The 25,956-nt window shown below is 36.7% G+C and overlaps 1 protein-coding gene across 3 annotated transcripts in view; it reads left to right on the top strand.

Moving 5' to 3' along the window:
- Positions 1–1,334: 1,334 nt before the first annotated feature.
- Positions 1,335–25,956, top strand: part of LOC131160472 (uncharacterized) — a 61,772-nt gene continuing 37,150 nt past the window's right edge. For all 3 annotated transcript variants that reach the window (XR_009138051.1, XR_009138050.1, XM_058116180.1), the window contains exons 1-7: positions 1,335–1,611; positions 1,705–1,814; positions 2,336–2,479; positions 2,628–2,758; positions 18,682–18,915; positions 19,275–19,453; positions 20,321–20,421. Coding sequence is in view for 1 of the 3 variants with exons in the window: in XM_058116180.1 (XP_057972163.1) it covers positions 1,602–1,611; positions 1,705–1,814; positions 2,336–2,479; positions 2,628–2,758; positions 18,682–18,915; positions 19,275–19,453; positions 20,321–20,421 (909 nt within the window). In the remaining 2 variants the exon portion in view is untranslated. The remainder of the gene's footprint in view (positions 1,612–1,704; positions 1,815–2,335; positions 2,480–2,627; positions 2,759–18,681; positions 18,916–19,274; positions 19,454–20,320; positions 20,422–25,956) is intronic.

Genomic DNA, 25,956 nt, shown 5'->3' with positions numbered 1-25,956 from the left:
AGACTTAGAGATTGATAGGATTTAATAAATATCTAGAAAGAGAAGATGTATGACTCTCTCTCTCTCTCTACATCTAACCTAGCCAAATGTACACATGGTTAATAAAATTTTTAGGTAATCCACCTTCCACAGTAAAGCTTAATAGTAATAGGGATGGAGGAGGAGGGCAATGGGAAGGTGAATTTTAGAAAACCTAGGGCAGGTGTAATCGGTTCTATGTGGTTCAGTTTTATGCCAAATTTCAGTTGAAAATTCAGTTGGTTTTTCATTTGACAAAATTAATACTGGATCGGTGACCGCAGTTCAATTCGATATTCGAATTTCAGTTTTCCTATTCAGTTCAATTATTTAACCAAACATTTGGAAGTTTGAAATTACGGAAAGGTCAGAACATTCGTGCAAGGTGGGCATTTTGTAGAGTGGGGAGAGCTTTCAAAATTCTTCGGGAACCAATGTTGGACAAAGGAGTGCTCTCAGTTCTCTGGAGGAGTTGAGAAGTAGTTCAATTCCTTGCAGTCGGAGGGTCCTCAAGCATTCCAGTGCTGACGTCATCATCGATTATTACCTTGCTAGACACTCGTCGTCAGTGTCTATTGACGCCCATTTTCCGACAGTGCTGAGTACAACTGGGGGCTATGCGACAATGCATAAGGAGTTGGAGGAGGAGAGCAAGTGGTGGTTGTTGAGGAAGTGGATGTGGTGGTTCATGGCGGCGATGGAGATAGAAGGTTTTCTTGGGTTGTCAGGGACGACTAATGGAATGAGACTAGAGGAACGTATTGGCGCAGTTCTGAGCATCATTGAAGATTTGAAGGAGTTGAACAATGCACATATGATTATCCCACATTGGAGATTTGTATGGCGTGGGCCTCCCCCGCCTTTATGAAACTCTAGCCTCCAAACTTCATTTCTTCTTTAGTAAACCTGTAATCAATTATATTAAAATTTTTAAATATTGATAAAAATGAACTAAAATATGACATTATTCTTCTAAAAAAGTAAAGACAATGTGTATTTTATATATCAAGATTCCTATATATGGATATAAATAATTTATTTGCTTTTTCGAATTTTTCAATTCAATTTGAACTAAAAATCGAAATCAAAACTGAAAATTTTAATTTTGAAGAATCAAAATTGAAACTAAATCCAAAATTGAAAATCAAAAAATGGAATAGAAACATAATTTCGTTTGATTTTGGGCTAACTTTTAGTTTTTTGAAATTTTTTGTACACTTTTTTTTTTGGTAATTTAAAAAATGATAGAAGGGAGAAAAAATATTCTTGAAGTTGTCACGTTGGTGTTAAAGCTGCCATGACAATTTTAGCGAAAGTTTTTCTTTAACAGAAGATAAGATTTCACCGTAGTTCGCATATTAAAATTAGTTGCCTCAACAAACTTGGTATCATATTCTGGTGGAGTCATTTTATACGAGTACGATTAATTGTACCGCCCGGCCAGCCCTCGTCGTTGTCGCTCTCTCTGTTTTTTGATCGCCGGGGTTTATAGACGCCAGGCAAGTTTCATGGTTCATACAGAACCTCTTCTGCGCTTCAGTTGTCAGTTGGCTTTTTTTCTTTCTTCTCCCACGTCCTAAGCTATGCCGCAAGGTACCTTCCTTCTTTGTAGACGTTATATAGTTCTTTTAGTTGATCTATATACACATAGCTGGGCTTCTTCTACTTATGATTGATTGTGGGCAGAACTTCCGGGTTTCTATTATGATCCGGAGAGGAACAGATACTTCCCTTTAAAAGGTCCAATACCAGGCACTACCGCTCCCTCAAGAAAACTGCTTTCAAATCCCAAACGGGTAAGCATCTATTCTCCTGTTGGTGGAAATTACCCACCAGGTAATCTTTCCCCGTTGAGAAAAAAATTTGAAAAGGTCTGCCAGTTATTAGTGACCCAGTTCCTGCAGTGGGAAATTATGCCTTCTGCTAGAAATATATGCTTCGCAGCATTCATTTATGTGAATTTGGTATATAGTTGTCGTCCTTCTATTTAACCTTTCTACTTCCTTAAGCAATGCGTGTTATTGGTGATGCGTGCGTACGGGCAGTGTGTTCTTTAAGCTTAATTTGATCTTTTTAAGTATCTCGTGCAATCTTGTATATTCATATTACAAATTTTTCTTCTCTTGGGGGTTAAAAGAAATTGTACATTTGTTTTAAGTTCTCCACCTTGTCTGCTCGCTGCTTCTTTCGCAGCATTTGCGTTACTGCAGCGTTGACCGTGCCCTAGTGTTCTTTTACCATATGCACTTGACTTGAGGTCCTCCCTCTACCTGTTGTGACTATGTTCAGGGTTTGATTGTCTCTTGTATCACCACAGGCAAACAACGTTCATAGAAGGGTGGGGATCAGAATCTCCAGCCTGCTTCAGGATAGGGAGTTGTGCGGAAATGCCATCACCTTCAATAAAGGGAAATGCAACTTCCAGGAGGAATGCCAAAAACTACAAGTTTCCCAGCCCGTGGTATGTAATTTTAGTTTTATTTGTGTACATTTAATGTTCATGTGGCTTGTTTCAGAAGGCTCGAGTACAATTTTGATTTTTTGCTTCTTTCTTTTTTTCGTTTGATATGCGAGGCTGCATAAACTGATGATGATGATGATGTCTACAGGTTTGCAAATACCAGGGAACAGATAGGACTGGTGATGCTGCTTTGGAACAGCTACGTGTCGATGTGCTCACAGAGGAGGGCCAACGTGGGGCTGATGTTTTATTAACAGGCAGTGGGAATGGACTCTTGAAGTATGCTATGTTTGCAATCTAATACCTATATTTGTCATCCTTTATCAATTGTATAGGGCTTTGAAAACACCCTCACAATTCTTTGGGCAGAAGTTAGGTTGCGCTTATTAGACATGTTTGAGAATTGGAATATTTGGCATAGCTTCAAGTTCTAGTCCTTCTAGAAATCCCATACTCTATTTCATTTAATGTTGCATTAATTGTGCCCGCATTTTTTTTTTGATTAAATGAGGAAAGGAGTTGCACTATTTGGTTTGTGAGAATCAAGGGATTATCTTGATAGCTGTCTTATATTACATAAGAAAATAAGATATAATCAAGGTTGTGTCCCTTAGCCCATATAACTAACCAATTAGAAAAGGGTGTTTCCTCCTTTTGGTAAGGACTTTGATTTTGTTTCATTAAAGAAAATATCTTTTCTTTTACATGGTAATGTTGTGTTAATAGAGTTTAGCAAAATCGGAAAATCTAATGCAACAATCGGTCTTGCTCTCCATATATAATATATTTCATGTACATCATACCCTCGCCAACTCACACCCACTAGCATAAGCTAATCACATTAAATTCTAGTTGGAGCATATATATAGATACGTGTACATATGTGTGTGTATGTAAATAAAACCGATGTAGTCTGTTCTGGTGGGCTTTTGCACAAGTTTCTCATGAACAAAATGACTGTCAACTTCATTGTGTTTTTTCCTATCATCGATTGGAGGCATTATGACTATAAGCTTGATTATCACACATCGACCCCATAAGTTGGGAAATGTGGGAAACCAAGTTCTTCCAACATGTTCTTTAGCCAAACCAGTTCGCACATAGTATGAGAACCAGATGACTAATGAATCATTCCAAACACAGCTATATTAGTAGCATTATTACTATGAACAAAAGTAAAATTAACCCATAGTTTTTATTTTAGAATAAAGGGAACAAAAGATATTAAATAGTCCAAAATGATCCTTTACTAAATAAAGCCAAGTCATCCTCGAGTAGTCATAACAAAATGTAACAACTTTGATGCAACACAACTCGGATCCCAAATATTGAAACATACTAAAATAAGTCATAACAAAATGTAACAACTTCGATGTAGCACAATTCGAATCCCAAACATTGAAACATACTAAAATAAAAGTGTTGACAGCTTGTTTATTGACTCAGTAAGCAAATAGAACATGATGATGCTTCCCAAACTATTTGAACATATCAATCTCCTTAAATATCCTTCCCCAAGGTTTTTCTCTTGGAGCCACATCATTTGGAAGGCTACTGTTCCCATCAAGGTCTAGACCTTCATGTGGACCGTGAATTTGAATAGGGTTAACGTATATGATTTGTTACAGATTAGAAGGCTCTTTGAGGCCCTCAACTTTGACATGTCTGTGATGTGTTGTGAGTCTAATAAAACCAATGCTCACCTCTTCCTTCCCTGCAAGGTGGCATCTCATTTGTGGGGTGCTCTCTTTTCTTATTTTGGTGAAGCTTGGTCCTTAGGCAATGGACGATTTCCTGAGATATTGGGTTCCAGAAAGATTAGTAAGGGAGGTGTTCTATTGCTTGATGTGGCGTTTTCTATTTTTTGGACCTTATGGATTGAGATGAACACGAGAATTTTCAAGAATCATACCACCTCTTCTTGTTTGTTGTGGGATAGAGCAGTGTACTTGGCTTCTGTCTTGGCCCATTCTCTTTTTTTTCTTTTTCAAGGTGTGCTGCTATGTGATTTGGTTAGGGATCGCAAGGTAGTGTTATTGTAATTCTTTGATTATTTTATCGTGTTTTCTTTTGTTCTTCGGATGACATCTTGTTCTTCCTTCTATTGTGTTTTGTACCATTTTGAGTGGCTGTTAGTACATTATTTTCATACAACAACGACAACAATAACAAGCTTTGAGCCCCACTAGGTGAGGTCAGCTATGTGAATGCTTTTTTGCCAATTCACCTGATTGAGAGCAATATCCTTTGCTAGCATTAAAACTATTAAGTCCTTCCTCATTAACTCATTCCAGGTTGTTTTAGGGCTACTCCCTACCCTGTTTAATACCAGGAACAATAACTAACTCACTCCTCTTCATTGGTGTGCTGCTTGACCGTGTGTTTCAAATGCCCGAACCATTTAAGTCGTCCCTCCCTTATCTTGTTGCCGATTGGTGCTATGCCTAGTTTTTTGCATATATGTTCATTCCTTAATTTATCTTTTAATGTTATTCTCCACATCCACCTTAACATTTGCATTTTGGCAACTTTTTTATTTTGTATATGTTGTTTTTTAGTTGCCCAATATTCCGATCCATAAAGCATGGTTGGTCTTATAACTGTCTTACAAAACTTTCTTTTTAGTTTTAAAGGTATTCTACGATCACACAACACGCCTGATGCACTCCTCCGTTTTAACCATCTTGCTTTAACTCTACGTATCACCTCCTCCTCAATTTCTCCTTCCACTTGCATACTAGATCTAAGATACTAAAATTTACTCGAATGATTAATTTCTTGACTATCAAGTTTAACCTTATCTTCAATACGCCTCCTTATGTTATTGAAATTACAATTTATATCTTCTATCTTATTTCTACTTATCCTAAAACCTCCTTATGTTACTGAAATTACAACTAAAACCTTTAGACTCTAAAGCGGTTCTCCAAAGTTCTAACTTAGATTCAATTTGATCCTCCTTATCTTAAAACCTTTAAACTCTAAAGCGGTTCTCCAAAGTTCTAACTTAGATTTCACTTCACTCCTACTTCCATCAATCAAGACACTATCATCTGTAAAATCAATTGCAAAAACTAGGAACCTCTTCTGCCTGGTTGACTTTTTGAATGGTTTGAGCAAATCCACCCCCCGTTTAGCGAAGGACCATGTGCTCCCTATGGGAGTAAGTTGAGTTGCTAGGAGTTCTCGTATGTGATTGTATCATTGGCTATGAGCCTAGGATTGCACTTTTGGACAAATGCTTGGGCATCTTTTTGCATAGTGGGCCTGCTTAAGGACCTTATACGCTAGAGTCCTTCCTTCCTTCCTTCAGGGTGATTACCATGGATTCCCTAATGAATTTCCTATAGGACATACTATGCCTCTTTAGGAGACAAATAGCATAAATAAGAGAGTATGTGACTTGCGCTAGAGTTCCCACAAGGTATACCGGGCTGCTGAATGAATTGCTTGTAGGGTCAGGACTGGAGCATCACCTAAGGAGAGAGTCATCTCTTGTGGAGTTGGGTGTTGCCTGGTATACTCAACTCCATTTTCTATCAATTGAACGAATGATGTTCCCGTCTTCTCACTTGTAGGAGGTTTCCTTCCTTAAGGTAAATAATGATTGGATCCCTCTAGCACAATATCTTCTGTATCTGTGTCACTGCTAGGCCTTCCTACTTTTTCATACTTCTGCATTGATAGCTCTAACTTGTCATTGATCTACCTCCTGATCTTGAAGGTTTTGCCTCGACATTTTGTTTTCTGGGCTGATGGTTACTTGGAATTATTGAAATTGTGCTCTCTTTTTGAGCTGCGGTGATGGGGATCAACATGCACCTCGAGTATCTTTCACGGATATCCTGACATATGGATGACCACCCGAAGTCCACCATTGATGTGAACTTTATTTGCAGCAATTGAAGCTTCTCTTAGAAGCTAGCTTGGAAAGAGGATGACAACTTGCAAGTCAAAGAGTCTTGGTTTTTTAAGAAGCATGACAAATTGCAAGTCAAAGAGTCTTGGGTTTTCAAGAAGCATTTGTTTCGTTTTAAATTCCTAAACCTCACTATCTTAATTATTCTAGTTCCTAGGCACCTATTTCCTATGACAAACTATTTCCTATGAACCTCATCACCTATGTTTTAAATGTTTTATTTTACTTTTGTATTTTCTTTAATCTTTTAAGAAGCCATGTGCAAGTCATGTGCATGTAAGGCTGTAAATATGCCATCACTTGTATTGTAAAAGGTATCTTGCATTATCAATTAAAAAAAGAAGCTTTTGCTTGAACTTGTGAATCTTGTTCTTCTCCTTGTGAGTGAGTAGTGTGAGGCTATGTTTTGTCTCCCTGGAGATTGGTTGGTGAGAGACCACGAAAACATCAATGTCATTGTTAGCACTATACACCCTCACCTCTTTCATAGCTCACGGCCACAACCACCTCAAGCTTCATTCTTGTCTCAAGATTCCCAATGATCAACAAGCTTGTTCGTGGTGCGATCGAGTACTCGTGTGTCTAGGTGTTTGACATTCCGAACCTTTTGGTAAGCTTGTTTCAACTCCTTGTTTGTGACCATCTAAAACAGCCCCTAAAAGTACCTTGTAAGCCTTGAAACTCTACCCAAATCCTTGATTGAAAAGCCTTGTTCATTCTCTTTGATTTTCAACATGAACATGCTTGCTAGTACCATGCTTAGGGATATTTGATTTGTACGCTAGGAATTGTGATCTAAGACTTCTAATATAACATCTTTTAAAGTGAACTTGATTACTTGAATGAAATGATCAACTAAAGGCTTTTGAACCAAATCATTTATGTTTTCAAAATCTCAATAACTTGTGATCATTAGAATATGTTTGTGATGTTCATGCTTGGTTAATTCAATTCTTCTCATAGATTGTGATATTGTGTGTGTGCTACAAAGAGGGTCAACCGTAGGACTAGAACTACTTAGAACCGTCCTACATCATATTGGTATCAGAGCCTAGGTTAGGTTCACATTTTACCCTACTTTGTGTGACCAAACACCATTCCAAAGGGCTGCTCTAGTGTTGGCCAAATTCTTCCCCAATGCCTAGGATGTCGACTCGAGCCGAGAATCCTTACTGAGGTCGTCAGATTGATGTTGAGAGAGATGCCTCAATAGATGAGCTTCAAGATCAAGTCTGTGACTTGAATCAAAAGCTAGTTGAGACCCGCCAAAGTCTAGATAGGTTGGAAGTCCAACTAGTCCATAACCCACCCCAAGACAATTTAGAGCCGCCCATTGAGCGAGGCAATGATCATGAATAGCTTAGAGAGCCACCTATGACTCCTAGAGAAAGACCTCCTCTTCCTCCACAAAGGCGAGTGAATCGCCAAGATGACTTTGTTAGGAGACCCCCACGTCATGAGCCCTATGCCCAACATTGGGGTGATGAGGACTATGACGTTGATGACTTTCAAGGTAGGAGACCTTACTGTAGGGACCATCGTGATTCTTACGAGGATGTGATGAGGCAAGTAAAGATAAGAGGCCCCCACTTATGATGGACAGATAGACCCTAAAATCTTCCAAGATTGGTTGACTGAGATGGATTCCTATTTTGACTGGTATAGGATGACTGACCCTCATCCGGTTAAGTTTGCAAAAATGAGGTTGATGGGGCAAGTGAAGCTCCATTGGTTGAATGTCGAGAGGCAAGAGGGGAGGTTAGATCATAGGCTCATTGAGAATTGGGACCTAATGAAGGATAGGTTGAGGGAGAAGTATGTACCCCTTAGCTATAGAGAGCGCCTTATGGATCAACTCTATAGTTTGCGTCAGGGTAGCATGACCGTGAGTCAATTTGATGAGTTGTCTATAAGATGTGGGGTCTATGAGACTATTAGTCAGCAGATCTCATGATTTCACATAGGACTAAAGCCTAAACTGAGGAGAGAATTGTTTCCTCATCACATTGAGTCCCTTGAATAGGACTATAATTTAGCTTATGATTTTGAGCAAATGAAGAAAGAGCCCATGGGAAAATGGGCATCCATGACTAGATTCTCTTGCCAGAATTCTGGCAATGCAGTGTGTTTCAAGTGCCATAAAGAACATGGTGAAGATGGCGAGGACGTTTGCCAAACAATGTCCCACCAGGAACTTGGCACTTGATAGGGAAGATGGTGAGGACGAGCCTGAGGAGGATCAACTATATGTTCCTGAAGATGCACCTAGTGAGGATGAGTTGTCAAGTGAGCCAGATGAGAGTGCCCAGTTGAGTGTGATGAGACAAATTATGATCATTCCCAAGGATCAGGAGGACTGGCATCGCACTTCTAATTTCCATACTTACATCAAGTGTGGGAGTAAAAGTTACATCAAGTGTGGGAGTAAAAGTTGCAAGATGATCATAGATGGTGGTAGTTGTATGAATGTTGTGTCTAAATTTGCAGCTGATAAGTTGGGATTGAAAGTTAAGCCACACCCACAATCATATAAGGTAGCTTGGGTTGATGCCACTACCATGCCTGTGAGTCATAAATGCTTAGTCCCCCTTAAGATTGGTGATTATGAGGATGAGATTTGGTGTGACGTCCTTCCAATGGACGTTGCCCATATTTTGTTAGGACGACCTTGGTTGTATGATTTGGATGTCTCACATAATGGGCGTGCCAACATTTATTCCTTTAGGTGTAATGACAAGAGAATTGTTTTGAGTCCACTAGAGCCGAAAGGTGAGAAAAAGAAGAAAGGAAAAGACAAAAACTAGTGGAAAATCATTGAATATCTTGCGTAAAAAGTAGTTTGAGCAAGAGAGTCGAGATACACAGGTAGTGTATGTAGTTGTTATTAGGGAGACTGAGGTGCCCCTTTCTGAGCATGAAACACCACTGGAAGTATCACCCATACTTTCCGAGTTTGAGGATGTTATCTTTGAGCCACCTAGTGAGTTGCCTCCCATGAGAGACATTTAACATGTCATTGACCTTGTTCCTGGTTCATCTCTGCCTAATTTACCACATTATAGAATGAACCCAAGCGAACATGAGGAGTTGATGAAACAAGTAAATGAACTGAGAGAAAAGGGCTTTATTCAGGAGAGCATGAGTCCATGTGCCTGCCCTGCTCTCCTTATTCCCAAGAAAGATGACACTTGGAGGATGTGCATCGATAGTAGAGCAATCAACAAGATCACCGTGAAGTATAAGTTTCCCATTCCTAGACTAGATGACATGCTTGATCAGATGGTAGGATCCAAAATTTTTTCAAAGATAAACCTTAAAAGTGGATACCATCAGATTAGGATTAGATCGGGAGATGAGTGGAAGACTTCTTTGAAGACGAAGGATGGGTTATATGAGTGGTTAGTCATGCAGTTTGGGCTAATTAATGCACCGAGCACTTTCATGAGAGTTATGACTTAGGTATTAAGACCTTTCATTGGACACTTCCTTGTAGTCTACTTTGATGATATATTGATCTATAGCTAGACTAAGAAGGAGCACCTTGTTCATTTGAGGAAAGTGTTTGAGGTTTTGAGGAAGCATAAGTTGTATGCCAATTTAAAGAAGTGCACTTTCATGACTACACACGTCATCTTCCTTGGTTTTGTTGTGTCTGAGCATGGCATTTCTGTTGACCTTGATAAGGTCAAAGTCATTAGAGATTGGCCTACTCCGCGGAACATACATGATGCGAGGAGTTTTCATGGGTTAGCAACATTCTACAGGAGGTTCATTAGGAACTTTAGGACCATCATGGCCCCTATTACAAACTACCTCAAAAAAGGAAAATTTACATGGTCGAAATTTGCGATAAAAGCCTTTTTGGTTATAAAAGATTTAATGACTAAGGCACCATTGCTACACCTCCTAGATTTCCAGAAATTATTTGAGGTTGCATGTGATGCCTTAGGTGTAGGTATTGGAGGAGTACTTAGTCAAAAGGGACACCCCATAGCCTTCTTTAGTGAGAAGTTGAATGAGGCAAAACAGTGGTATTCTACCTATGATAGCGAATTTTATGTTGTAGTACAGTCATGGCGACATTGGAAACACTACCTCCTTCCTCAGGAGTTTGTCTTGTACTCAGACCACCAGACCCTTAGGTATTTACATACTTAGAAGAAGCTAAGGCATAGACATATGAAATGGATCGAGTACATACAGCAGTACACCTTTGTACTCAAACACCGAGCTGGTGTTGAGAATAAGGCTGCTGATGCTTTGAGCCGAGTTGTAGCCACCGTACAAACTCTTTAGGTGGAAGTTGTTGGCTTTGATAGCATCAAGCAACGGTACTCTTAGTGTAAAGACTTCTGTGATATCTTTTCTAATTTGCTGCAGGAAGTTCTTAGATCTCACCCACACTTTGTGATTCATTATGGATTTATTTTTAGAGGGGCTAGATTGTGTATCCCATCCACATCTCTACGTGACTAGCTAATTTGGGAATTACATGCTAGAGGTGCTGCGGGTCACTTTGGTAGAGATATAACCATAGCTATGACTGAGGATAGGTTCTACTGGCCTAGTCTGAAGAGAGATATTGCTAGGATTGTTTCACAATGTCATACTTGTCAGACAACGAAGGGTAGGAAACAAAACTCAGGATTGTATACCCCTTTACCCGTGCCAGACATTCCATGGCAGGATATTAGTATGGACTTTGTGTTAGGTCTCCCCAGGACTGCCAGGGGAAGTGATTTAATGTTTGTTGTTGTGGATAGATTTTAAAAAATGTCACATTTTATTCCATGCTATAAAACACATGATGGTTATAGGATTGCCGCTATATTTTTCAAGGAAGTAGTGAGACTTAATGGTCCTCCCAAAACCATTGTTTCTGATAGGTCTGTGAAGTTTGTAAGCTACTTTTGGAAAACTTTATGAGCATTACTAGGCACCAAGCTCAAATTTTATAGTGCATATCACCCACAGACTGATGGGCAGACTGAAGTGGTAAATAGGAGCCTTGGGGACCTATTGAGATGTTTGGTAGGTGAGAACATCATAGCTTGGGATTTATGCCTTCCTATGACCGAGTTTGCATTTAATAGTTTAGTGGATAGGACCATAGGACTTAGTCCATTTTAGGTTGTTACAGGATATAATCCTAGGAAGCCTGTAGATCTCATTCCATAACCACCTGAGTTTAGAGTGAGTGAGTAGGCTAATGCATTTGCAAAGCACATACATGATTTTCACTCTTAGATAAGAATGAAAATTAATTCAAGCAATGAGCCAATGAACATTATAAATCTATTGCTGATGTACATAGCAGGTTGCAGGAATTTTCAGAAGGTGATATGGTTATGGTTCAAATTCGCCCCAAACGGATTCCTTCAAGAAAGGTAAGAAAGCTCATGCCAAAAAGATGAGACCAATCAAAGTTCTCAAGAAAATAAGTTCTAATGCTTACATGTTAGATATTCCTGATGATTTTGGTATAAGCAATGTATTTAATGTTGAAGATCTAACGCCTTTTCTGGAAGCTAATTCTTTTGTAGAACCTAGCCCTACTAACCCTGCAAATGAACCTACTCCATTCATAACTCCAGTTGCACTAGAAAAGCCAAATTTTCCTTTGCCACCACCATTAGTCCCACCAAAGAAACTTGAGCAATTTGAAGACATTCAGGATGTTAAAACAACAAATACACGAGCTGGAACGTACCAAAAGTTTATGGTCAAATGGAAGGGAAGCCGCTATCAAATTGCAGTTGGATTTTTAAAGATGATGTCCTTCGTCTCAACCCGGAGTTGTATACCGAGTATTTTCGACATAATTCTCTTTGTCTCAACCCGGAGTTGTATACCGAGTATTTTCGACATAATTCTCCGGAGGAGAATTCTTTTCGATCGGGGAGAGATGATGGGGATCAACATGCATCTCGAGTATCTTTCGTGGATATTGTGACACGTGGATGACCACCTGAAGTCCACCATTGATGTGAACTTTATTTGCAGCAATTGAAACTTCTCTTAGAAGCTAGCTTGCAAAAAGGATGACAACTTGCAAGTCAAAGAGTCTTGGTTTTTCAAGAAGCATGACAACTTACAAGTCAAAGAGTCTTGGGTTTTCAAGAAGCATTTATTTCATTTTAAGTTTCTAGACTCCACTATCATAATTATTCTAGTTCCTATGACAAACTATTTCCTAGGAACCTTACCTATTTTTTTTTTTTTTTACTTTTGTATTTTCTTTAATCTTTTAAGAAGCCATGTGCAAGTCATGTGCATGTAAGGCTATAACTATGCCATCACTTGTATTGTAAAAGGCATCTTGCATTATCAATTAAAAAAAGAAGCTTTTGCTTGAACTTGTGAATCTTTTTTTTCTCCTTGTGAGTGAGTAGGGTGAGGCTACGTTCCATCTCCCCAAAGATTGGGTGGTAAGAGACCACGACAACATCAACACTACACACCCACACCTCTTTCATAGCTCATGGCCACAACCACCTCAAGCTTCATTCTTGTCTTAAGATTCCCAAGGATCAATAAGCTTGATTGTGGTGCAATCGAGTACTCTTGTGTCTAGGTGTTTGACATTCCAAACCTTTTGGTAAGCTCGTTTCAATTCCTTGTTTGTGACCGTCTAAAACAGCCCCTAAAAGTACGTTGTAAGCCTTGAAACTCTACTCGAATCCTTCATTGAAAAGCCTTGTTCATTCTCTTTGATTTTCAACATGAACATGTTTGCTAGTATCATACTTAGGGATATTTGATTTGTACGCTAGGACTTGTGATCTAAGACTTTTAATATAACATCTTTTAAAGTGAACTTGATTACTTGAATGAAATGATCTACTAAGGGCTTTTGAACCAAATCATAAATGTTTTTAAAATCTCAACAACTTGTGATCATTAGAATATGTTTGTGATGTTAATGCTTGGTTAATTCAATTCTTCTCATAGATTGTGATATTGTGTGTGCGCTACAAAGAGGGTCAACCGTAGGACTAGGGCTACTTAGAACCGTCCTACATTGTGCGGCCAAGTACATGAGAATCATCATCGGTTCTTTCCACTCAAAACTGCTGAGGTGTTGGTTTACACTATATATCTCCATATCATTGGCTCCAATAATCTAAGCTAATTGCAACCTGGAAACAAGGGCCTCATACTCAACTCATTGTTTGTAACCTCGAAGACAAACCGAAGGGCCAGTTTTATGGTTCCCTGGTCACCCCCCCCCCATTGTGGCTCTTGAAGCCCCATCCACAGGCAACTTCTTTTAAACCAAGTAGTCTGCCTTCCTTAATCTCTGAGGTGGTGCATTGTGCTACAAAATCAGCAAGTACTTCCACCTTTTTGGCTGGGCGAGGCTGAAATTGCCATATTGGATGTTGGATGTTGAATTGGTTCAGCTCCAAGACCTAGTTGATAAACTCTGAAGAACCTGCTTAGTGGGCCTGAAAGTATGGTTTCAACTTTTGAGATGCAAGCATTTGGGCCTAACACAACTTCTCCTTCCTTGGGTAATTCAAATAAGGGCCCTTGAGAAGACGGCTGATGTATAGACCGAGTGATGAGACTCGTTTTCATCTTGGAAAAGTATTTCTCTAGCAGCCTGGAAAGATGTGGAAGTAAAGCAGCAAGATTTCTCTGGCCACCAGCCTCGAGATTATTGGAGGGGAACCAAATAATTTTTTTAAGTTGTCAAAATCTTTGTGACTCTACTCTGTATGCTTAAAGTTGAGAACTTTCCAAAGGATTGCTAAGAAAGGCTGGCACTTGTTCACAGCCTATGTGGTCAACCTCTCAGAGCTGTGACCACAGTGCCTTCATGTGTACTAGAGCTTGTATCTTCTCAGGATTGGCATGAATACTTGGTGGCTTACCATGAATTGAAGTAGCTTATGAGAAGACACACAAAATATGCATTTGGTTGGATTCAGCTTCATCTGGTGTTTGAATATGGATGTGGAGGTTAGGAGGAGAGACTAGGGAATGCTTTTGTGGGATATTTATATGGTGAAGGAAAAGATCGAGTCTTTCAAGATTTGTTTTAAGTGAATGATTAAATGCTTAAAATGAAGTATGGATTGTAGTTATTGTACAGAGAAAGCTTTCAATGGTTTGAAGGAAGGTTCAACAAAAGAAGGGTAGCAAGGGTGGTAGGTTCAAGGAAAATGAATTGTGGTGATGTTTCTGATAACCAGAGAAAGTTTGCTTGAGATGGAGGAATATTATCAAAAGTTTTTAAAAAAAAGCATGGGTATGTTCAAAATTCTTTTTATGCCGTTGGATACATTTCTCATGTGTCAGCAATTATGATTGAAGGTTTAGAGGGTATCCCTAGTTTTGAGGATATTGGAATTGATAAAAAATGGTGAATGATCAGATTAGGGATTGTATTCTGCCTACCTGTCTATCTTGTTATGGGCATTAATGAGAAATATTTACAAGCTCAGTGACTATGGGAGATGTGTTTGCGGCTGTCTGATTCGGGAAGTCAAGAAGTTTGATTGGGCAGTTGTACAAAACGGTTAAAGGGCCAGCAGGAGCAATGTTTTAAAAGGGGTTTCCTTAATTACCTTTTGATTACGTTCTTCTTTTAGTTTGTTTTTCTCTTGGTTTCTCTTCTGGCGACTTCTGTGTCTAGTATTTGCAGGTAACTTCCATATCTAGTATTTGCATGCTTTTCTTTTAATATATTTATTTTTTAATTATAAAAAAAATATCAGTAAAACATGTAAACATGCCATATTTATTTTGAACATCTCTTTTGTACTAGGCTACTAGCTTATCAATTCTAGTTTCTTTGACATGATTTTTATAAACTTTCCCATTTTTGCTTAGTAGTGCCACAACTAGAAATTTGGGCAAACTCATTTTTTTTTCCAATGCATATGTAAGTATACAACATGTTCATAGCTCTGTCAATTTATTCCATCATTCTTTTATTGTGATCATCAAGTTTGGACTTAACATTAGATACCATATTATTTTCCACTATCTTAGTGGTTATGTGCAGTCTTTCAGCTATGATTTCTCATAAGTTGAAATTATATGTTTGAATAAAAGTTCCACAAGCTTTCCAATAATTATAATTGGTATTTTGAAAAATGCTGTTTCTAGATTGCCCTTAAAGTACTTATCATGGTTGCTGTGAATGGTACAAGTGACAATAGTCAGGTGAAGAGCCCCGTTGTCACACTAAGTAATAACTCAAGTAGCAGCCCAAGAGGGCAGGTGAATCTTGATGCTCATTTTAAATCAAAAGTTGAGTTTAAATAAATAATTGATAACCATAGGCAATTGAGAAAAAATATAAGCAAAAAGTTGAATCAACTAATATAATATTTTTTTAATAACAAAATAAATTTATTAAGTAAGAATGGAAAGAAATACAATCAGAGAGGACGAGGCAGTCTCAAAAAAGAAATAAAGGAAAATAGAAAAAAAAAAAAAGAAGAATAAAAAATCACTAACTAAATCAAACTCCCTTTTTCAATGTCTTCCTATCATAATTTATAGAACACTTAAAATTTGCTAACTCCCACTTAGCTCTTTGCAGTCCTTTTTCACAATCTGAAGAACAGGGGAAAGCTTTGTTTCCATGGCAAAGATGCTGGGATTTGGGAGAGTAGAAACTTAAGCAATGGTTGTCACTGCTTGACAAAAAGGCAGTGCTAGAATAATTAACTTTCAAGGAATGCACATGGACACACAAGTGAATTATTCTCTGTATAAAAATGAAATAATTCATTTATGTGTGCACCACTATATATCAAAAACTATGAGTACAGACCACTTTGTTAAGTAATTTAGACATTTTTTAATATTACATAAATCAAAAGTATGACTTACGAGTCGAGGTAATGTGTTATATCTAAAGTTAAAAAGAACTAAGAAAAGTAATGATAAAACAACCATTGAGACAAACAAACACAAAACGAACTAGTAGCAGTTACACTTACCATCAATAGATAGGACATAAATATGAGAAAAAAAAAATGAAGAGATCCTGGAATAAATATCAAGCTCCAACAACTCAATAAAGCCCAAAATTGTAATTTCATTTTTTTTTTCTTTTTGCATACTTCCGACATGACAGAAAACACAGGAAACTGATGAAAATGGAAAAGACCTTATTCTTTTTTGCCACAGGTGGAGATCAATTCTTTTAGGGTGCTTAAAATTGGTGCAGTTAGTGGATAAATACAAATAAACTAATCACTAAATTCCTCATTGTTCAAAAATAAAATATCAAATTAGAGTTGGAGGTTGTTTGTTTGATCTGAATAGAAGTTATGTATGAATCAGCTCACTAAATGAGGAACCAGTGAGTGCTGCTTTTAATTTTCCAAAAATTGGTTCAAACCATCTATCCCTTATGAAAAAAAAATAAAATAAAAATAAAACTGAAAAAAAAAGCCAACACCGAACTCCATCTTCCTCTGAAAGATACTTTCCTCAAAGTCCTCATGGTCCATGCTGTCAGTGAAGCTGTCTGTACAGTTGATTACCATAGTCTTCGCCTACCTCTTTCTTGTCCTCTGTATCGTTTCGCTTCTTCGTTAGTTATATATTTTTATTTATAATTATTAAATAGATTTATGACAAGAAAAAATTAAAATTTTGATTTATGCAATTATCTCTCAATTCTTGGATACAATTTACCGAATATCCCTTAGCCCTTAGGATATAATTTATCGATTATGTTGAACTCTTCTTTGATTGAAAACAAAATTAGTGATAAATTTTTTTTGATAATTGAAAAAAAATTATTAATGACAATTAATAGGATGTTTTTAAATATCTCAATTAAATTGAACTCTTTGTTTAAGATTGTTGCAGTGGGGTTCAGGTTCTTATTTTTGAGAGTGAGGGGTATACTAAAGAGGCAGATATTGGTCACGTTGAAAACATGTATGTAGGGATTAAAGGAAATGATGTTTTGCCTCTGCCTGCTTCTCTGGTCAGGTGATTCATTAGCAAAAGGAATACTATTAATCAACAACTATTGGATAAGACAGGATTGCAGTTGTCAGCTCTAGGAAGAAAGAATGGTTAGATTGTTGAAAAAATACGATGAAAAAGGCTTGGAAATGGGTTTTGTTTTAACTAGTGGTAATAGTTTTTTATTTTTCCTATTTTTTAATCTTTATTAGGCTTCTTCATGGCAACTTCTTGTCCTCTCTGATCGAGTTTCTTTCCTTTCTCACTTCATAAATTTCTTTTGTTATTAGAAAGACAAAGTGGAATCTAGCTTTGGCTTGGTTTTTGTTCCTAATGTACCTGAAATATTTTGCGTCCTGTTTGTTGCATTTGGAAGAAATCAACTTTGGAGTTTATAAATTATCTCTTCCTCCCATCCGCTGTTCTTTTTTCTTTAGTTTGAAGTTAAAGTATTTTTATGTTCCATATGTTCTCTTGTCAGTTAATTCGTTAATTGTCTGATGGTTACTGTGATATTCTGGCTTCTGATTGTTATTGCATGAATTGAATTCTACCCTGTTTTAGTTTTACACACCAAGGTCTTAAATTTCGATTTCGACTCAAATTTCGATTTCAATGTTAATTTCAATTTCGATTTGAAAAAATAACGGAAATTAGTAGTAAAGTATGGAATTCTTTGTGAAACTTTAGAAATGGTGAACAAACATAATAATATAAGTTTTAGGACTAATATATAACAAATTAAATACATCTATGTTTTGTTTGAGGTAGAAAAGTTGTAAAATATTATGTGTATCAAACATATTTGTGAGATAATATACATTAAACATATTCAATTAATACAAATGAAATTCATAAATCATTTAAATATTATTTATTATACAAATAATGATAATTTAGACATGAATAATTAAATAAATGTTACTGTAAGTTTATTTTTTCATATAATTTAAAAAGCACTTGTAATAATCTTTTGTTTCGATAAAATAAATAAAATAATTTAAAAGAAAAATTTCACTTCATTCCTAAATCTCTCATTTGAATTTCGACGAAATTTCATTGTATAGTTAAAATTTCAACAAGTTTCGTTAAAATTTTGAGATTTCGATACATTCCGGATGATTCGTTGAGATTTCGATGGACATTATGCAAGACGGAAATCGACTGCCATTTCGATTTCGAGGGTGACGGAAATCGGAAATTTTGACAATTTTGTGGAAATTTAAGACCATGTTACACACACACACACACACACACACACATGATTCTGTACAAATCTGTATCAATAATTTTCTGAGAAGAGTCTGTAAGTCACTGATTTTGAAGTTATGTGATTCTGCAGTTTTCTTGAAGTTGGAAATGTTGGAGAGGATTTTGACTATGGGGAAAAACACATGCCGGACTGTGTGTGGCCTCTCACTATAGGAAACAGAAAGGAAGCCAATGAATCACTCAGGCATGTTTGGAGATGGACAGGAGGTTCATTACTCATGCCGTCAAATATAGCTTGGATAAAGATGCCTGGAAGGCGGTCTTCTTATACAGCTGATGATGTTTCTAACACTCATCATGCATTGTATCCATTTATTAATATTACTTTCAATTTTTGTTTCCCACTTACCTGTCATTGTTTGTTAAGCTGATATGCATTTTATTGTTTGATTAATTAATAAATATTGCAAATAGTGTTTTTTTAATATAGTATAAACTATAAATGCTTGATTTTTTTATGAAGTTTTGTGGAGAATGGTTGAGTTGTTTGTTCATTATTCCTCTTTGCAATTTCCTTTGAATTCTTGATCAGAAATGTAGTCTGCTATATTTATATATTTGTTTTACCCTGCTGCACCCCTCCTTTTTACCCCTCATATTTGTATCTGTTGCTTAATTCATGCATGTTTTATTTCACAGTTGCTAGACTTTAACATGAAACAGGATAGGAACTCTGGGATCAGATGCATCTCGCGGCTCTGTTTATTTTCTGAATCTCAGGGAACCATTGGACTTCAATCCAACTAGTCAAATAATGGCGCAAAGAATTTGTGAGGTTGTTTCATTCAATGGTACAGTTTGGACTGGAGATTACAATCCTAATCGATATCAAGCTGTGATAGGCAAGTTTTCTACTAGGGATTTTATTTTTTGAATATGCAGGATTACTCTTGAAAAAAGACTTCAGTATTTTCTGCTCTCTATTGATGTAAAATTAGTTACTATTTGATATTGATAAGTGATACCAGATTCCCATGTCCTGAGGTATTGTGGACAGAAACTTGGGATGTAATTTGAAGTGCATCATGGAGGATTATCAATTAATGAAGTGTTTCTTGCTCTATTTTGATTCATCAACTTTGTAGCTTGCACATTTTCTTATGTATACCAAACTACATGGTTGTATCTATTAGATTACCACTTTACCTAAAAGCTTAAGCTATTAGGTTGTGGGCCAACAATGTATATCAAGCCTTAACACTCCTCCACATGTGCAACCTGACAGCACGTGGAGAAATAAACACATAGATATTACCCATTATAGGGAATACAATAATTTATAAACACAAGTGACAAGACTAGAACCCAGGACCTTTTGCTAACTGGCTTAGATACCATGTTAGATTACCACTTTACCTAAAAGCTTAAGCTATTAGGTTGTGGGCCAACAATGTATATCAAGCCTTAACAATATCAATCTCAAATTCTCAAATGATGTAATTTAATCTGGTAAAATTTATTTAATATTTTTATTTAACTTTCCTTCACACCGATAAAAAGAAAACTTTCTTGACCTCTTTAAATTGGCTTTTGGTACATAGTGGAAACTGTGATGACCTAATTCTGATGTTGACTTAGTTGTCAACAAGCTATGTATGAAAAATTATAGGAAGCCATTGTGCACTTGTCTACATACCTTTTTCCTTGAACTGTTTGAATACATATTGTTTTATTTACATGTTTAATTCTTTTTCTTTTGGTTGGTATAGGTACTAATTTGGGAGCAGCCTTGGTAAATTTGGAAACTAAAGTGACAACGTGGGTGTGTCGTAGTAAGAGTGATGTCATGTCACTACAGTTTGATCAATCGGTATAATCTTTGACACAATTGAATGTTCCATAAAGATGCAATTAAGTTGCTTGATCATAACTTATGCTTCTTCTTATTCTATAGTGTGGAGGTTTTGAATGAAATTAAGGGAAAAGTTAGTGTGGATAATTCTGCAGAGTTTTGAACTAAAATAAACGGAAATGTACATAAGAAAGCATATAGCCATGTGCTATTTAGGGTATATAAATCATGTGCTTTGAAGCATGCAAAGATGTAAATAGCTTTCAAATCATTGCAATAACTCTCAAATGTTCCTTTCTTTGTCCAAATTGTCAAAACATTATTCATGCATTCAGGTGAACAAGAGTTTCTTGATGGTTCAAAATCAGAGTTCCTATCCCTAAAATTATGGTGATTTGGCATGAAATCTTGCACTATTTACAATGCTTACATCTAATATTACTTCCAAAGTATTGATTAGGTGTGTATGTGTTGTATTATTTCATAATTTTGTCATTACAATTTTTTTGTAAAGTTAGAGATGGAGGAGAGAAGAAGAGAAGAAGAGAAGAGGAGAAGAAGAGAAAAAGAAAATAAAATTGATGGCAGATTCTTGGAATCTGTGTACAGCTCCAGGTCTTCCCTCTTATATGTTGTTAATAATAGAGTCTCAAGGACAAAAATACCCCCATTAACTCAACCTAATTACTAAAATAACATATTCTCTTCTAACACTACCCCTCAAGCTGCAGGTGCATAAATATCACCCAACGCAAGCTTTTAACAGCCATTATACATGGTGGGCTTAAATGAAGGCTTCATAAAAACATCGTTTAACTGATCCACAGATTTCAATAAGGGAGTTCTTACGTCCTTCTTCAGTGCAAAATCCCTCACAAAATGATAGTCTACTTTTATGTGCTTTGTCCTCATGAAACACTGGATTGTAGCAATATAAATGGCAGCTTGATTATCACAAAACATATTTATTGGCTTTGTTACCAAGATCCCATCTCCGACATAAGAGACTTTAGCTTCATAAGGTCGCTCACAGTGTGAGCCATAGCTCGACATTCTGCCTTAGCGCTATATCTTGCTATAGTAGCTTGTTTCTTGCTATGCCATGTAACAAGATTACTTCGACAAATATTCAATATCATGTTGTAGACCTTTTGATCATCAACAAATCCAGCCAATATGCATCAGAGTATCCCGCAATCTCACAATTTCTATTACATTTATAGATCAAACCTTTGCCGGGAGAGCTTTGAGATACCCCAAAATCCTACAAACAGCGTCCTAATGTTGTGGTTTGGGATTTTCCATAAATTGACTCACCACCCCCACTGCAAAAGATATGTCAGATCTAGTGACAATCAAGTAGGTCAACTTGCCAACCAACTGCCTATAATGTTCGTCTTCAAAGCCAGATCCAGCATCTCTAGACAACTTCACATTGGGATCTATAGGACTATCAACTGGTTTAGCTCCCAGCAAACAATCTCACTTAGCAAGTCCAACATATATTTTGCTGAAATAGATTCTCAACCCTTTCCTACACCGTACAATCTCAATACCAAGAAAGTAGCATAGAATACCGAAGTCCTTGATTTGAAATTTTGTGTGAGGCCACAGCTTAACATCTGCAATCCCTCTCTGATCACTGCTAGTGATGATGATATCATCATCATATAAGCTACTAGAAACCTATCTCTGTTTTGTAGACAAAAACCAAATGATTAGAGTAGCACTAGATAAAGCCAAATGCAGAAACTATGACACTAAATTTATCAAACCAGGCTCGAGGAGAGTCAGGAGACTATTTAAGATCATAAATGGCCTTATGCAACTTGAATACCTTACCATCCTCCCCCTGAGCAACACGCTCAGGACTCAAGAGGTTGCTCCATGTATACCTCTTCTTGGAAATCTCTATACAAGAAGGATTCTTCAGAATCTTCACATCCTATGGTATAAGTTCCCATCAAAATTAACTGCCAAAGAGATCATTACACGAATATAATTTAGTCGAGCAACAGGGGAGAAGGTCTCAAAATAATCAAAACCATATGTTTGGGTGTACCCCTTGGAAACCAATCAAGCCTTAAGGTGTTCGATAGATTGTTAGGAAGATATTTGATGGTGTAAACCCATCGACACCTAACCAACTCTTTACCAAGAGGAAGATCCACCAAGTTCCATGTTCCTTGAGTTGTTAAGGCATCCATTTCTACATCCATTGCATGCTTCCACTGCGGTTAGCAAGTGCTTGAACATGTAAGGAAGGATAGAAACTAAAGAAATAGACAAGGCAAAAGGACACATAGGACTAGGAAGATGAAGAATTGAAACATAATGAGCAATAGGAAAAGAAACTAAGGACTGCTGAGCACATGTTCAAGTCCCTTTCCAGTGAGCAATGGGCAAATTCAAGTCACATTAGGATGGATCTCCAGAGCCAAAAGTTGAAACAGTGATGGGTAGAGGAGCCCTTGCATGGTGGTAGTGATGTCTCTGCTTGCTTTCCGTCATTTATAAACCTTCAGTTGTTTCTCTGAATTAGTAACTGATAGATTTGGAAGCGGGGCTGAAGGTTTTTTAAGAGGGATAAGGGTAGGAATAGGAGGATCAAAACAAAAGAGGACCCTCATTGATGGAATAAAAAAAATTCACCCAAGGAGGACCCTACGCCAGAGAAATAGGGTGTCCCCTTAAAAAAGGTGACATCAGCGCTAAAATATTTTCTATGAGTGTGGGGATCATAACCAAGGTTGTCTGGATTGAGATCCTACATAGGATCATTGGGGGTTTCACTGGTGATCGGATCATAGGATCGGATTGAGAATCATAAGATTCTATGTAAAATAAAAATTTAAAATCAATGTATGGGGAGCATTATGACAATTCAAGACTAGAAGCTTAGTTAATAAGTAAAACAAGTTGAACACATATTTTAAGAATGTAGCTCAAGAACTTGTTAAATACTAGAAGACCATTAAAGGCTTTATCTCTAGATGTATGTGTGCTTTGTTTTAATTGCTCTAAAACTACTTTTCACATCTTTTCTTATAATGTGATTTTGTCTGGAGGATTTGGAACAAGTTATTAATTATTTTGGGGAATTCTAAGATCCTCACATCATTCTCTCAAATATCTTTCCACCTCTAATTTGTTTCCTAAGTTATCTTCTTCAAATAGGTGCCTACGTAACTAAGCTGCAAACAATGCTTCTAAATCCTCGTCAATCTCCATGTCAATTGGTTATGGCACACATCATGTTGCACACTTCAAGTGGCATAATTTGCAAAATAAGATTCATACAAATGAATGTCAACATTTTTCACTTTCTCTGTCTCTTTACCGTGCAAAAAACCACCTCACATACTTTGGTTTCTTTCTTTGATCAAAGACTACTGCACATATAACAAAAAATTAAACTTCTCTTCATTTTTTTGATATTTTTTGAATTTCATTTTATGAATTTTTCTATTCATCACAATCATCACAAGAAAAAATCATAAGTGATGTGGCATTTTATCATTTGTTGGAATTAGTTAACTTTTTCTCACTCAGTAAATCCTAACAAATCATGTGATGCCAAATCACTCGTCATTTTTTCTTGTGAGTTTTCCTTTTCATATTCCCCGTTATTGAACTTGAAAGAGCATCCACATTCGTAATCAATTGTAGCTACTTGGATTGTCTCAAGAGCTCATCATTCAGTGATCCTGAAATTGCAGTGTTGCATTGTAAAAACGTTTCAAGAACTTGACAAACTACCTAGTCCTTTTTAAAATCCTCCTTATGTGGAGGACCAACAATTTTCCTTGTTCTCCAAATTGTATTCTGCTTTCATTGCCATCTGCATTACCATCATCGTCATCTTTATCTAAAAAGTAGAGAAGGAGTTGTGGATCATCTTCCTCCAATTGTTCAAAGGCTTTCTCAAACTTCATCAAATAGGTAAAATTTCATCTTGTTGGTACATCCAAGTCATAAAAGACACTTGTAATCGATCCTTTTCTCCTTAATAGTCTTCATAAAATCTTTGGATCCTAGAGGGTTAGGATATATGTATCTTACCACACCATGAACTTTGGCAATAGATGCATTGAGGTTTTTTAAATCATGACCTGTAGTAACTTAGTAAGACTTAAATGCGTGCACAACAACAACATGTAAAAATTCATGCTTTAAGATATCCCTTCCATTATTTTTTTCTCCTTTACAAATGTCGAATCTTGCCATTAATCATCTCATGTCCAACCTTTTGGGCTGAAAACCTAAGGTTGTTTGCTCCTTAATCTTATTTCCGCACTGATATTTCAGACATTGGGAGGCCAAATGAGACAATACATTACTTGTACCATGGTTCATGGACTCACAAAGATATCCTTTTGTGACAATATTTACGGACAACCATAGCTCTACCATTTTGAAATTATCTACCCTATCATTTTGATCCCATGCTGACCCTTTTCTACTAGTATTTAGTACCAGTTGTGTGCTTGCTCCAAATCAAAAAAATTATGACCTAAAAACTTTGGCATCGTGCTAGCGGGAGTAGGAATTTGATTGTCATCCTTTTCTTCAATTTTTCCATCTAAAATACAAAGAAGGAATTAAATAAGAAACAACAACAACAACAACCAAACCTGAAGTCTCACTTGGTAGGGTTGGCCACATGAATTATTTTCTGACAATTTAAACTATCTTGGGTAATATCCTCTGACAAGTTGAGGGCTGTTAAATGCTTATTGACTATTTAATTCTAATTTATTCTAGGTATACCCCTAGCCCTTCTATTGCTACCAACATTAACTAGCTCACTCCTTCTCAATGGTGCATTATTTGGCTCATACTGTTGGTACTGAAACCATCTTAGCTGCCCCTCTTTTATCTTCTATGGGTGTTATGCCTAACTTGCCATGAATGTATTAATTCCTTAATTTTTTAGTATTATACCACTCATACACCTCAATATTTTCATTTCATAAAACATTTACTTTTTGGATATATTGTATTTTAGTCCCCCAACATTCAGATCTGTATAGCCTAGCCGTCTTATAGCACTTTATTTTTAATATTAAGAGTATTATTCGACCATAGAACACGTATGAAGCACTTTTCCTTTTTTACCCAATTTGCTTTAACTCTTATGCGATTCATCTTCTTCAACTTCTCCTTTAGCTGGCATAATATATCTAAGGTATCGAAAATTACTAGTGCTATTAATTTCTTGAGTCTTAACCATCAAATTTAATCTTTTCTCCAATATTCCTTGTATCATGTTTATTTCATATTCTATCTTATTTCTACTTATCTTAAAACCTTTAGATTCTCAAGCTTATGCCCATAATTCTAACTTAGATTTTATCCCATCTCTAGTTTCATCAATTAAGACATCATCTGCAAGCAACATACACCATGGAACCTCATGTTGGATTCTCCTGGTAATTTCATCCATCAATAATGTAAAAAGATAAAGACTCAAAGTAGACCCTTAGTGTACACCTATTGTAATTGGAATTTCCCTGACTCTCCACATATAGTCCTAACGCTAGTAATAACATT

The sequence above is a fragment of the Malania oleifera genome, chromosome 7 (genome assembly GCF_029873635.1).
Source record: "Malania oleifera isolate guangnan ecotype guangnan chromosome 7, ASM2987363v1, whole genome shotgun sequence".
In the NCBI taxonomy this organism is placed as follows: domain Eukaryota; kingdom Viridiplantae; phylum Streptophyta; class Magnoliopsida; order Santalales; family Ximeniaceae; genus Malania; species Malania oleifera.
Note: the sequence above shows the minus strand (reverse complement) of the source record. Positions and strands in the feature narration are given on the sequence as shown.